This window comes from Ursus arctos, unplaced genomic scaffold, assembly GCF_023065955.2.
Source record: "Ursus arctos isolate Adak ecotype North America unplaced genomic scaffold, UrsArc2.0 scaffold_36, whole genome shotgun sequence".
Classification (NCBI taxonomy): Eukaryota; Metazoa; Chordata; class Mammalia; order Carnivora; family Ursidae; genus Ursus; species Ursus arctos.
The window spans coordinates 24,366,588-24,378,847 of record NW_026623050.1 but is presented as its reverse complement, the minus strand read 5'-3'; the positions used below and the strand labels follow the sequence as shown (position 1 = coordinate 24,378,847).

The window sequence follows — 12,260 nt, the reverse complement described above, 5'->3', positions numbered from 1 at the left end:
GAAAGGAGAAATGGATTATTTTAAAATAGCATAGGAAAAATATAGAAAAAATGTTAATATAATTGTAGTATTTTTACAGTAAAGACTAGGTTTCTAAATGGAATAGAACAGAACAAAACCAATTATATATTTAGGAATCAATATAAATAAATCTCTCCATAAACTCCACCATTTCTCATTGCAGTGAAATTCCAAGCAATTATTTTATATGATTTATTCACAGCATCTGTCATTTTAAGAATTAGATAATGTTTGGCTACACAGCAAAGAATAATTAGCAATATAATTAATCAAATTGCTGTTTATATTTCTGTGTCAAAGTTAATCATTTTCTTTTTCTTGTTTTATGGAAAGGATTCTTTTATTAAAGACACAAGTAAATTTAAGTGCATTTCATATGTTTTAATTGTACAACTTGAGTATCACAGCTGAAGCCTATAGTCAATACTCTCATTTACTGACACCTAGAACAAAGGCATAGGGTTTTTACCTAAGCTAAACTAACAGGACTATTTTCAGAACTCCCGTTCGTTCAGTTAATTGTTCTGTGGTGGGGACAGAAATCATTGCATATACACGATCTGGACTAATCTGATAGTCATAAAATGTCATCCTTGCCTGTTCTGCCTGCCCTCTCCCTATCCACCAACACTCACCACAAGGATGAGAACTGTGAGTATCTTCCAGGCAGCCAAAGAAATAATTTGATTCAGTCTGACTAATCCATTGAACATAAGAGGGCTGGGTAATCATTCATCAGTTTTTCTCCAATATGAAAATCATACTAGGTATCTTGAGACAGACCATTATGTCATGTTTGTTGTTGTTGTTTTTGTAGTTGACATAAATATCATGGTACCCAGGATGATGGGGAACTTTCCAATGATCTTTTTTATTGTTTTAGATATAGGTCTTCAGTCTATCAAATGTATGTAAATAAATAAAATATATGTTGGTATTTCCAAGTGAGCCAGACATTTGCTGCTCTGTGTTTCATTGCAGCAGGCTAGTGGGGGAGTTCAGATGCTCGGAGTTTTCATGTTGTGTGAAACCATTCTTGTCTGTAATGTCTCTCCAAGGAGCTGCTCTAATTAATGCAAAATGCTCTAGATACTACTTAATAAATACTAAGCTTCCTCTAAGTGGCACAAAATTCAGATCCTTTATTGAACAGTTTCTCTATATGTTGTTATGTGCTGGAATCATCAGACCAATACATTGTATTTCAAGAAGGAGGGGAGAGAAATCTATAGCAAAAGCAGAGTTTGGAAATATTTATTTCTGCAAACCAACAACTCTTTCTATACTGTATACCTTAGTAAACCCAGTCAACAGGGAACGCTCTGGGGAAGAAATTAACTGAGTAAATAAAAATATACAGACTGCAAAGCATGAATCAGAACCACAGTGCCTCTAAACAACAGATACTTAAAGAATTCTTTTTATCTGTGAGCTTAATCTGCCCTAATTAATGCTCCCAGTTTGTTTTTTCAAAAGCTTGCAACCGATTTGACATCAGTTATTTGCAGACACAGGCAAGAGGAGGCTGGCTGCAAAGAAGAACCCTTTGTCCATACATTCTTGAAAATTTCCATAAGGAACATCTTCCAAGGAAGGTTTTATTTAGCCAGCTATAATTTGTCATGGATAATTTCTGATTACTTTATTATTAGTTCCAGTGAGTTTGTTAGCTTATGGTTATAAAACAGCCAACTATTTCTTCAGTATCTTTTTTGTACCTGTAGGTCTGAGTCACCTCCCATCCCTGGTTCCAGATACCAATGCCACAAATAAGATGAAGAATCACCTAAACATGACCTTACAGATCTTGAAGCTAAACTGAAAAATGTTCAAGGTTTTGATGTTATCTGGGATAAGTACCAGGCAAAATTTTGAAATGCAGTAGAAAACCCTCCAAATACTTTCTCTTTCAGATCAGATCTCATTTAGACTTCAAATTTGAGAAAAACTGCTTCATTTTTCTGTAATCACACCTTGAAAGTTGAGAAGTCTGCTTCTTTATTGTGCCCTGCTTTGCCTCTAGGAGCGGCTCTTAACAGTCACTGTAGGGTTTCTAAGATGTTGACAAGTAAAAGTCTATAAAGTTCACCAAAACAAAAATGACAGCCATAGAAGACACAGGATAGAATATTGCCACAAGATTATCTCAATTACCACTGACACATGTGGCCTGGGTTCCCCTCCTCCCCCAATGGAGAATGAGAAAGGAAAATGTAGGAGGATTCTGACTTGGAAATTCTAACCAAAGAGTATCTCCTCTCTTGATTTTTACACAACTTTACCATCATGGTGCTCAGATAGAGTAGTTGTCAGAAAGTGGGGTGTGTAGGAGGATGAGGGAGAAAAAGCGAGAGAGAGGAGTGAGAGAAACAGAGAATTGACCAGGTAAGGTTGACAGCTCAGCTTTCAAATCTGTTGTGACATATTAGTTGAAGGAAGAAAACAGTAGAGCCAGATGGGATTCAGGTCTTTGAAAACAAGCTGTTTTATGTAATCTATGCCAAGCAAGGAGGTAAGAGTCTAGAGGTGTGTGTGTGATATAATGATGCGTGTGTTGATGTAAATAAAGATTTATTTAAAGACTTATCTCCGACCTGAGTGTTAGTTGACCACCAGAGAGCTTCTTGGGAATCCTGAGGCCCACATCGCCACCCCCACTCACTTTCTTCCCCTCCCCCATTTTTCAGAAGCCAGAGGATGCCTGCTGCATCTTGCACTGTAGTGCAAACAGATCCCCGCAAAGAGAGAGGAAGATAAAATGAATTTAAATTCCAAAGGGGTTCCAGTGCCGGTTTCCTAGTCCCCGAGTCAGCAATGTGTTTGTGAAAATTCAGCCTTTTTGTCTCCCAGTAAAAAGGAGCTAAATCTACATCGGTGGCCCAGTCTCGGGGTGCTATTCTTTGCATTTTCTATTCGAGTGAATGAGAGTGAATGAAGTGGCCGGGACCCTTCATTTGATCTACTCAATTGCATAAAGTGACAGAATTCTAATATATTTGTTTAATGCTCTTCAATGGGCTTTCACTTTTTTGCTTGCAAATGAAGCGTCTGTGGGCAAAGTTTCATCCCCCTTTAACACTGGGACATATTTCATAACTCAGGCTGTGGTTTGAAGTGATCTTGAGAGGAGTTTTAGACTCAAAAAGTGGAAAATAAAGAAACAGATGTGAAGTTATTGTAAATTCCTAGAGTGGGCTCTGGGGCTATTGTGCCCCCACGGCGGGCGGTCCAGGGGCTGTGCCTTTCATGCTGTAATTGAAACATATTAATTAGATAATTTGTTGTTAGTTTAAACGAAACAAATGCATCCCCTTTGAGGCTTCACAGCCGGTGGGTTGGGTTGTTTTTGTTTTGTTTTTGTTTGGGTGTCTCTGCGCATATGTGGCTTCAGGGGAAAAAAATAATTGACATTTATATTAAGAATTTGAGAACAGATCCTGATCCTTTTCATTTCTTAAATGGATACCTTTTAAAAAGGGAGTTTCCATTGGTAAATGTATAAACCATCCCCTCACCCCAACCTTGCATACACTAAAGTAAAACCTTCTGTTGCCGCACTCCATTGGCTTCTTCTTCCCACCCACTCCTCAGCTTCACCCCACTCGAGCACCTGGCCAGATTTATGCTTCCAAGACACTCAGTGTTCTCATCTATTAAAGGAATTAAACTCACTGCTATAATATTGAAGCCATTCTAAGGATCATTTACTAGCACTGCTAATGCTAGTTTTCAGGCTTCTCAAAATCTCCAATTCAGGCAACAGGAACAGTGAGAAATTTCTGCAGCTTCACTGTTGAGAAAGTGTACAAAATTCATCCATTGTGTAAGCATTTCCCCCAATCACAGAGAAGGCCATTTAAAAGACACAGTTGAGTACAGAATCATGTTAAAAACCAAAAGTAACAGGACAGCCAAATTTCCAGATCAAAAACCTAAATTTTTAAAGGGCCCAGATTTGCAAAATAGAAAATATAAGTTAACTAGATCTTCAGGATAAGACCCCCGGACGTACACCTCACTGCATGGTGTTGTCTCTTCCATTTTTACTTTAAAGCTGTGTGTATTGACTTTGGACTTGAGCCAGGTGAAAAGATTTAACATGACAAAGAGAGCCATTGAAGGTATCATAGTTATAAACTTCCTTGTTTGTGGGGGCACTTCAGCTAAACAGCCCATAAGTCTTAAAGCTGGGGATGGAGCGGGGTGGAGACGTGTTGTTTGGACTGCCTTTGGATTTCTGATCAAGGTCAAAATATCATCAGTGGATTTTTTACTTTACTCTTTCAACTTCGTCCGAGAAAAGTTGTCTGCAGTTGTGAAAGGAGGGCTCACAATGCCCAAGTTATTTCATTCTTTGCAATACACCATGACGAGCTTACTAGCTGAAAAGAACATTTTCAGATAGTTTAAATCACTCCTTTGCTAAAAATGAGATAGGATCTGCATCGTACCCCCATTTATTAAATGTATGTATGTGTACATTTATACATATACATTCTACTGCCTATTATAGGACAAATATTTTACCTGATTATCTAAGCTGATAATTTATAAAATGTTTAAGGCCCATGTTAGCCCTTTATGTTTCCTTCATTCCTAGTTTGAATTCAGTGTTAGTAAATTCAGTGAGATTAGAATATTCCAGAAATGGCCTTAATTTTATTTTTCAGGAAATGATGACAATGTATTTAATTTTTTAAAAGATAGATGATTTCTCGTTGAGAACAGAGTTTCAAGAGTTTCTTAGCCTGGGGTGGATAAGTTTTCCAGGCTTTCTTTTGCTGATCTTGTTGATATAATTGTGAATTGGGCTTGATGAATGAGTTTAGTTGTCCCCTGTCTGACGAGCTTTAGTAGTAGCTTCATGCATTTTAATCAGTCCAATGATTCATTTATTTTCCACTTTTTTTTTTTTTTTTTGGCTGTGTGTGGGATCCTTCCTTTTAAAAAATGGTCACAACAGGATTAATTACCCTTTGCATTAATCCTAATTTTTTTTTCCAGATAACCCTCTAAATATGTAAGGGTCGCAGGTGCTAAGGATTCTCCTTATGGAGTATAGTGATCATGATATTTGTGTGGGTTTCTCTGAACTGCACAAAGGTCTTTGTTTAATCATATTACACAGTAAACTAAAGTGTTAATCACCATTTAAGTTTTTCTTTGTCTTGTAACTTCATTAGTTGAATACACACCTCGCTTTGGAAATATTGTGACCCCTTCAGTAAAGTTTCAGTCGGCCTTGAGCCACAAAATCTTGGCAAATTGTAATTCTCTGCAAAAATCTGAAGGAAAGCAAATACTTAGAGTTAAGCATTTAAATTAACCTCATTCACTTCCTTAAAATAAATGCATAGAGCATTATTTTCCCACATGAAGGAGTGAAAAGAAATCTGTTCTATTCAAAGTGAACAGGTTTCTTGACATGCAAGGTGACCTTCTAGGTAATTTTGGAAAAGAAAATTTCCACAACTGAAATAATTTAAAGGAGCAAGGAAATGAATACTTTAAATAAGATGCATCAGAATATGAACACTGAGTAAACAAGTGTGTTTTTACTTTTTGTATCTCCATATAGCCTCTACCTGACTTCTACATAAGCCTTACATTCAGTATATTTTCTAAAATGTAAATTTTAAGATAGACAAAAATACATAGAAAGTATTGCATTTTTTAATGACAGTTTTTCAGCACACACCTGTGCACCTGATCTAATTTAGAAATAGCTTCCTCTTTCCCTCTGCTTCAGGAGTCCATTGGAATCATTTCTCCCCCAATCTGCAAGTGCATTCGAGGAGATTTGACTATTTTAAATAAGATATGAAAAAGACAAACTATTCAGACAATGTATTATAAAAAGCATGCTTAGAGAAGCACTACATCTATCTTTTGTAAAGTTTTTGCTTGCAGCAACTCTTTAAAAACACACATAAACTAAAATTTGGATTTACATATTTTAATGAGAAAATATTATTTGGACTAGATTCATAATTTAATGTAGACACCTTTTTAAAATTCTTTGTCTTAAAACAGGCATGCTGGGAACAAGAACATCAATATTTAAAATGCCATGCTAATTCTGAACAGGGAAAGAGAAAAATGAAAGGTAAAAATTTTACAGCCCTGATGACACTACAACTTTTTTTTTTAAACTTAAGCAGGTCACACCAGAACAACAGTTCGTTTTCCAGCAAATTACCTAAGACTCTAAAGGAATATAGCAAACAAAAGTGCATTTTACACAGTGTATAATCATTCCTATTCACAAGCATTTACATCTCTTTGCAGCCCTTTAGCTTCTTGGGAAAGTTCTTGTAGCAAACAGAAAGACTTGTCCGTGGGAGACCTATCCGGTGACATCTCCTTCATGTTACCAGTCAGCCTAAGTTCTTCTAGGGTTGCCCTTGATGCTTTCTTAGTTTGGGCCAATTTCATTTTCTTTTTTTTTTTTCCTTCCAACAAAATAAATAGCTAAAAGGTCTCTAAGTAATCGGAAAGTTAACATCCCAATTAACTTTCCCATCCCCCCTTCCCTCCCCTAAACCTGGCCAGAAATGAAGAGTAAACATTCATATTACAACAGGTACTTGTAAAGTGGGCTTTACCCGCTCGCCCGCCAAGCAATACAGATTCAAGTTCACTGTTTACATGTTACCGGGCGCCTTTGTAAACAATACTACAAGGTTACTTTTAGTTTTGTTTTGCTCGTGTTGAGGACATGCGTCCCCTTCTCAGTTTGGCAGCCTTTCCCCTAACTCCTAGTGCGTGGAGCCTCTGGCAGGAAACAAAACCCAAAACAAAACAAAACAACTCCGCAGAAGCTGGGGAGGCAGGGCGGCTACTGCGGGAAGCTGCGGTCCGCCCAGCCTCTGCCGGATGGGCGGAGGCGAGTGGGTAGGAAGATTAGTGGTCCCTTTTCCCGGCAGATTTCCAAGACGTAAACGAGATCCGGCCCTCCGCTGTGCGGCTGCAGCCCTCAGGGGAGATCTGTTCGAGGAAACCTCGAGGCGGTTTCTCTTGTCTTGGAACTAACTGCGCGGAGTCCTGAGCCCCGCGGGTCCCGGCCGAGGGAAGACGCGCTCCTCTCCGCGAAGGCGGGAGGCAGGATTTCCCCTGCCTTTTAAATGGGAGGGGGGTTTCGGGGAGGGGGGCCAGGAATCGGAGGGCTTGGCTCAGGTGCCACCTGCCTTCCCCTCTTGTGGAGGCGAGGACAGCTCCCACGCGCCTCCAGGCCATCTGCAAGTTTGTGTTTTGTCTCCTGGGTCCAAAACAAAGTTCTCCTGGGGGGAAGAGAGGGTTGGCCGAGGGTGAAATGGACAAGTTAGGGTGGCGGTCCTAGGTGGGCGAGGGCAGGGCTGGGAGGCGGGGAAGGCGAGTAAGCTGGCGGGGAGGAGGACAAGAGGGGGCTCCGGCTGCTGTGGGTCAGTGCACCGCCACCGAGTGCAAGGCGGAGGCCGGGCTGGTGAGCGTTTCACTAGGAGTGGCAGGGCTGCTTTGGCTGGTGGCTGTTTGCGAGGACGTGGGGCTGAGCGAGGGCGGCGAGTTCGAGAGCAAGGTGGGGATGGGCGCAGGCAACGCGGGCAGCGCGGGCACTGCGGCCGGTGTGGGCTTGATGGGCACCGGGATTGCGGGCAGCGTCTGGCCTGCTGCGTGGCACAGCGGCTTCAGTGGCACGCCGTAGGCGCTGTAATCGCCACTAGCCATGGAGATAGGGGTGGCTGAATCGATCATGCCTGCGGAACCGTACACGTGTGGCCAGCCAGTGCCCAACGAGCTGCTCATGGTAGTCAACTGGTTGGGGAGCGGGTAGGCGGCGGGCACCGGCTGCATGGCGGAGAAGGCCAGCCCCCCAGGCATCTTGTATTCGCGAGCGATGATATTCTCGATGGCGAAGGGGTGCTTGAAGCCCGAGGGCTGCGCCACGCCGCCCAGGTTGTAAGCGGCGGCGGGCATCTGTGGCAGGTGCGTGCCGGAGGCCGCAAGCGCGCTGAGGCGCAGCTTGGCCTGCTGCTGCAGATACTGCGCGGCGTCGGCGGGCTTGCTGGGCGCCAGGTGGTCGGACTTGAGTACCTTGAAGCGCTTGCGGCGCCGCAGGAAGCTGCCGTTCTCGAACATGTCCCCGCAGCTGGGGTGCAGCGCCCAGAAGCTGCCCTTGCCCGGTTGGTCTGGCCGCCGCGGGATCTTGATGAAACAGTCGTTGAAGGAGAGGTTGTGGCGCAGGCTGTTCTGCCAGCGCTGCGTGTTCTCCCGGTAATAAGGGAAGCGGTCCATGATGAACTTGTAGATCTCGCTCAAAGGCAGCATCTTCTCCGGCGAGCTCTGGATGGCCATCGCGGTCAGCGAGATGTACGAGTAGGGCGGCTTTTGGTCGCTGTACGTGTTGCGGCCGGGCCGAGGCATCTTCTTGTTTGCCCCCTTCTTGCTCTGGGTGCGCGCGGGCCGCCGGCTGCTTGGATCTGGACAGGGGGAAGATAATGGGAAGGGGGGGCATGGATGCACAGACAGACACCGCGAGGTCAGCCAGGCCAAGTACAGATCAGACGTGGTGGGTAGGGGCTGCGACGCCGGATCAGCCCGTGCCCGCGCTCTTTAGCTGGCAACTTTGAGTGCAGAGTGGGGTGCGGCCAGGGGGCGCGGAAGGGGAAGCCGATGAGCAGCGCGAGGGAAGCGTGGAAGTAAGCTGGCTCTGGAGCGGGGACTAGGGCAGGGATGCAACCAGAGGGCTCACCTTAAAGTTGCTCCAAGTTGTGCGTCCGCATCCGGGATGGCACTTCGGCTCTCGGGTCCCTCCCAGTGCGCAGCCGGGGCGCAGTGTCTGGGCTGGGCTGGGCTCCGCACGTCTCTGAGCTTCGCAGCTCAACCCTGCAGCGCCGGGAGCCGACCAGTCCGCAGAGCTCCTGGCCGTGAGATCCCCGGGCGGCGAAGCTCGGCTGCGGAATGCCGGTGCACACCGTAGCCGCGGCGGCCTCGGAGCTCCGGAGGGCGCTGCTGTGGGCTCCGCGGCTCCGCTGAGCTAGGTGGCTGCCTCCATGTCCTCCCTCGAACCATCTGATAGTCTTAAGCGGTGACAGGAGCAGAAAAGACCCCTGTAGCGGCGCTTCATTAATGTGCCACTTCTTAGCTATCATATGACAATCGCCTTGGGAGGAGGAGGAAGAGGAGGGGGAGCGGGGGCTGCAGAGGGAGGGGACTGAGCGAGAGGGGAGAGCCTGGCCAGCTCTGGTTTCTTTCACACCTATTTACATGGACACCTTGGCCAATAGGAATCACTTCCAGCTCAAGACTGGGCGAGGGGGAAGAGCCTCGGCCACCGGCGGTGAGCGGGACGCTGGCCAGGGTGCGCGGTGTGAAGGTATGAGGAGGTGGTGACCGCGGAGCAGGGATTCAGGCGACCACTCACGTTCACAGACCGAGCTGCCGCGCAGATGATGTTTGACATGGAAATTGCTTGGCTGGGGTATTCTGTTTCCTCTGTATTGTATCGGGTTTGTATTGTTAGCTAACTTAAGGCACGGCTTTCCCCTGAAGCAGACCCTTTTCCTGCGCTTGGCAATACGGGGCTGGTTGCATGGGTTATTATAATGAAAATACACCCTTCCCCCTAGTCCTCCAAGAGGCAGGTCAGAGTTTGATTTGACCTTCCTAGGCTGCTCCCATAGCTGTACACAGTGGGTTTGTAGCCTTAAGTGATAGGGTTTAAAAAATACTTACAAAAATATAATCAGACAGCCCCTTGTAAAAAAGCCCATTTTGTCAGTGTATTGGCCAAATTAAAAAAAAAAAAAAGTCTGGGCGAATAGAAGTCCTTTAGGAATTTAATTAGGCACAGGATGAAGGCTCTGGGGCTGTTGGGACAGACAGTGTGTGGACCTGTGGGAGGGCCTGAGTTCGTTTGACACACTTTTATCACCAGATGAACGGCAGGGTCTCATGCTTTCCCCAGGTGGTTGGAAACTTTCGGAGTCAGGCATTGCATGGAAGTTTGCATTGTACAGCTGGAACTTTCTTCCCTTCTCCATCCCTTCCACCCCGCAACTGGCAGAACATATTTAGCATTTAGAGAGCCCAGCAAACGCTGCCTGCGGACCCACTAAAACAGCAGTACCTTGTAGATTCTAGAACCAGAGAGTTTTCCTTTTTGGGAGAAAGGAGAGAGTGGTGTTGTGCCTAAGGTCCCCCTGCCTGGTGCCCGCGGTAGGCTCCCTTCGGTTCGGATTAGTCTCTGGAGATTCAATGAATTATTCTTATTATCATTATTATTATCATCGTCCTCGTTGGCGGCGGCAGCAGCAGCGGCGGTGGTGGCGGCGGGATCATCATATTGCTATGAAATAGTGAGTCGACCCTGCCTGCATGCACATAGTCAAAGAGTAGATGCTAGGCGTTCCCATTGGTTTCTGCACATTCTCCGATCTCTATGCTTTTTAAAAGAAATTCCTTTTACCTCGTTAATAACTCAGTACCTACAGCCCACACTGAATCATCTTCAATCCGGAAATGTGAGAACTTTTTTTTTTTTCCAGGAGGAGGAGGAGGTGATGGTAGTGGTGGTGGTTGGAGAGTTCTGGGTGTGAAGTTTGGATAATTTTAGTGATAGTAGAGCATTATTAGTGGAGCTGTTTGGAGTTAGCATAAAAATCTTTCAGTGCACGTGCATACACACACACACACACACACACACACACACACACACCCCTCCATTAACCACAGTTTCGGAGGTGGTCAATAACTCACCAAAACGTAACTTAAACACGATGAATTTAGGAGATTAAACAATTTCATTAATATTGAAATGGCTCTCGCGTCTGGGCTGCCTCGCTTGAGATGCAAGCACACGTTTTTCAATATTAACAGAAGTGCTTGAAGAAAAGAATAATGTCACCTTCTTAATTCGGAAAAAATAACCAGGAGGAGGAGGTGGGTTCGAGGGGTGGAGGCGGGACGCTGACCTGTCTCTGGGGGCACGGCTTGAGAAGGGCAGATAAACCCTCCGCAGATAAACCAGTTGGATTCAAGTGGAACCTCTGCAGAGCTTTGGCCAAAGGCAGCGGTACTTGCCTGAGCTGTGCGTGCTTTAGCTCTTTAGGAGGTCCGGCGTTTTGGGGTGTTATTTGACGCGGCCCAGTTCGGCTTGAGGGTTCAGGGATGGGAGGAGCTGGGGAGACCTGGAGCCTAAAGGACCCCGATGAAGAATCGAAAAGGCGTTGGTCCACAGCTTTCCTGCTCCAGAAGGCAGCTGCCCTTGGAGGGTACAAAACTAAGGGTGCTCCTGTGGTGGAGGCGGGAATGCTCCTGGGAAGGAAAGGTACCAATATCGAAGCCCCCAAGGATCTTTTCGGATCTTCTTAGCAAAAGTGTGCATACTGATATATAGAAACATAAATTAAAATATTAAGAGTGGTTGGATTTGGGATATGTAACGAGAGGAATGAAAGATCTCCGTTCCCCCGGTGACAGCCAGGAGGATTCTTTTTTACAGGGTGTGTGCGCAGGCTTGTTGAAGGTGGGGGATGGGAAGAGAGAGAAATGTTTTCTTGTTTTAACAATTGGCATTTTGTTGCCTTGCAAAGGGCCTTTGTATGGCTGTCGAAATCATTGCTTGAAGTAAACAGAAGATTAACTAAATTCTAAGAGTGGAAGTGTTTGGGTTTTAAAAAAAATCTAAATTAAAATAAATCTTTATACATCTCCGCAGGGAAAGTTGTCACCACCAAGTCTGAGACATGTGAGGATACAAGTAGGAATTCGTGTTGGAGGAATCTTCAAAGTTTGGCTAGGGTGAGGATGGGAGGTGAGGCATATTGCCCATGCCCAGGGTTAATTAAGGAAATCGAACCTAATAGCACAAGTTTGCCTTGGGTGGGGTGAGGAGCTGTGAGAGGCACATTTAAAACAGGTACTTTACTACAAAATTCTATTTCAGATCCTACTGAAGAGCCCGAGGGAAGGGGGAGGGGATTTGCATGCCATTTACGGCGTTTTAAGACTGGTATTATGAAGAAGAGGAGGGAAGGAGCACTTTCCAGAAATCTTGAAAAGTGCATCAGAGTCTATTGTACAGAACCCAAAGCAAACAGAGGCTCTGGGGAGGGGGCACATCCGACTCCGAGGCTTAGGGAGTTGTTGGGAAAACTGTATAAAATACACATAAGTCAATTATACCCATGTGCAAACCAAATGGAAATCTCTTTCATGCAATAGCCATTCATCGCCTCCGCAGAGCCCACCACCGACCACCT

The 12,260-nt window shown here is 45.0% G+C and overlaps 1 protein-coding gene across 1 annotated transcript; it reads right to left on the bottom strand.

The window, feature by feature from the left end:
* Positions 1-7,443: 7,443 nt before the first annotated feature.
* On the bottom strand, positions 7,444-8,421 carry FOXB1 (forkhead box B1). Its single transcript, XM_026518665.1, has one exon. The coding sequence runs from the start codon at positions 8,419-8,421 to the stop codon at positions 7,444-7,446; it is 978 nt and encodes a 325-aa protein (XP_026374450.1).
* Between the last annotated feature and the right edge of the window lie 3,839 nt (positions 8,422-12,260).

Coding starts and splice junctions, on each gene's coding strand:
- FOXB1 (XM_026518665.1), bottom strand. CDS start 8,421: ATGCCTCGGCCCGGCCGCAACACGTACAGCGACCAAAAGCCGCCCTAC.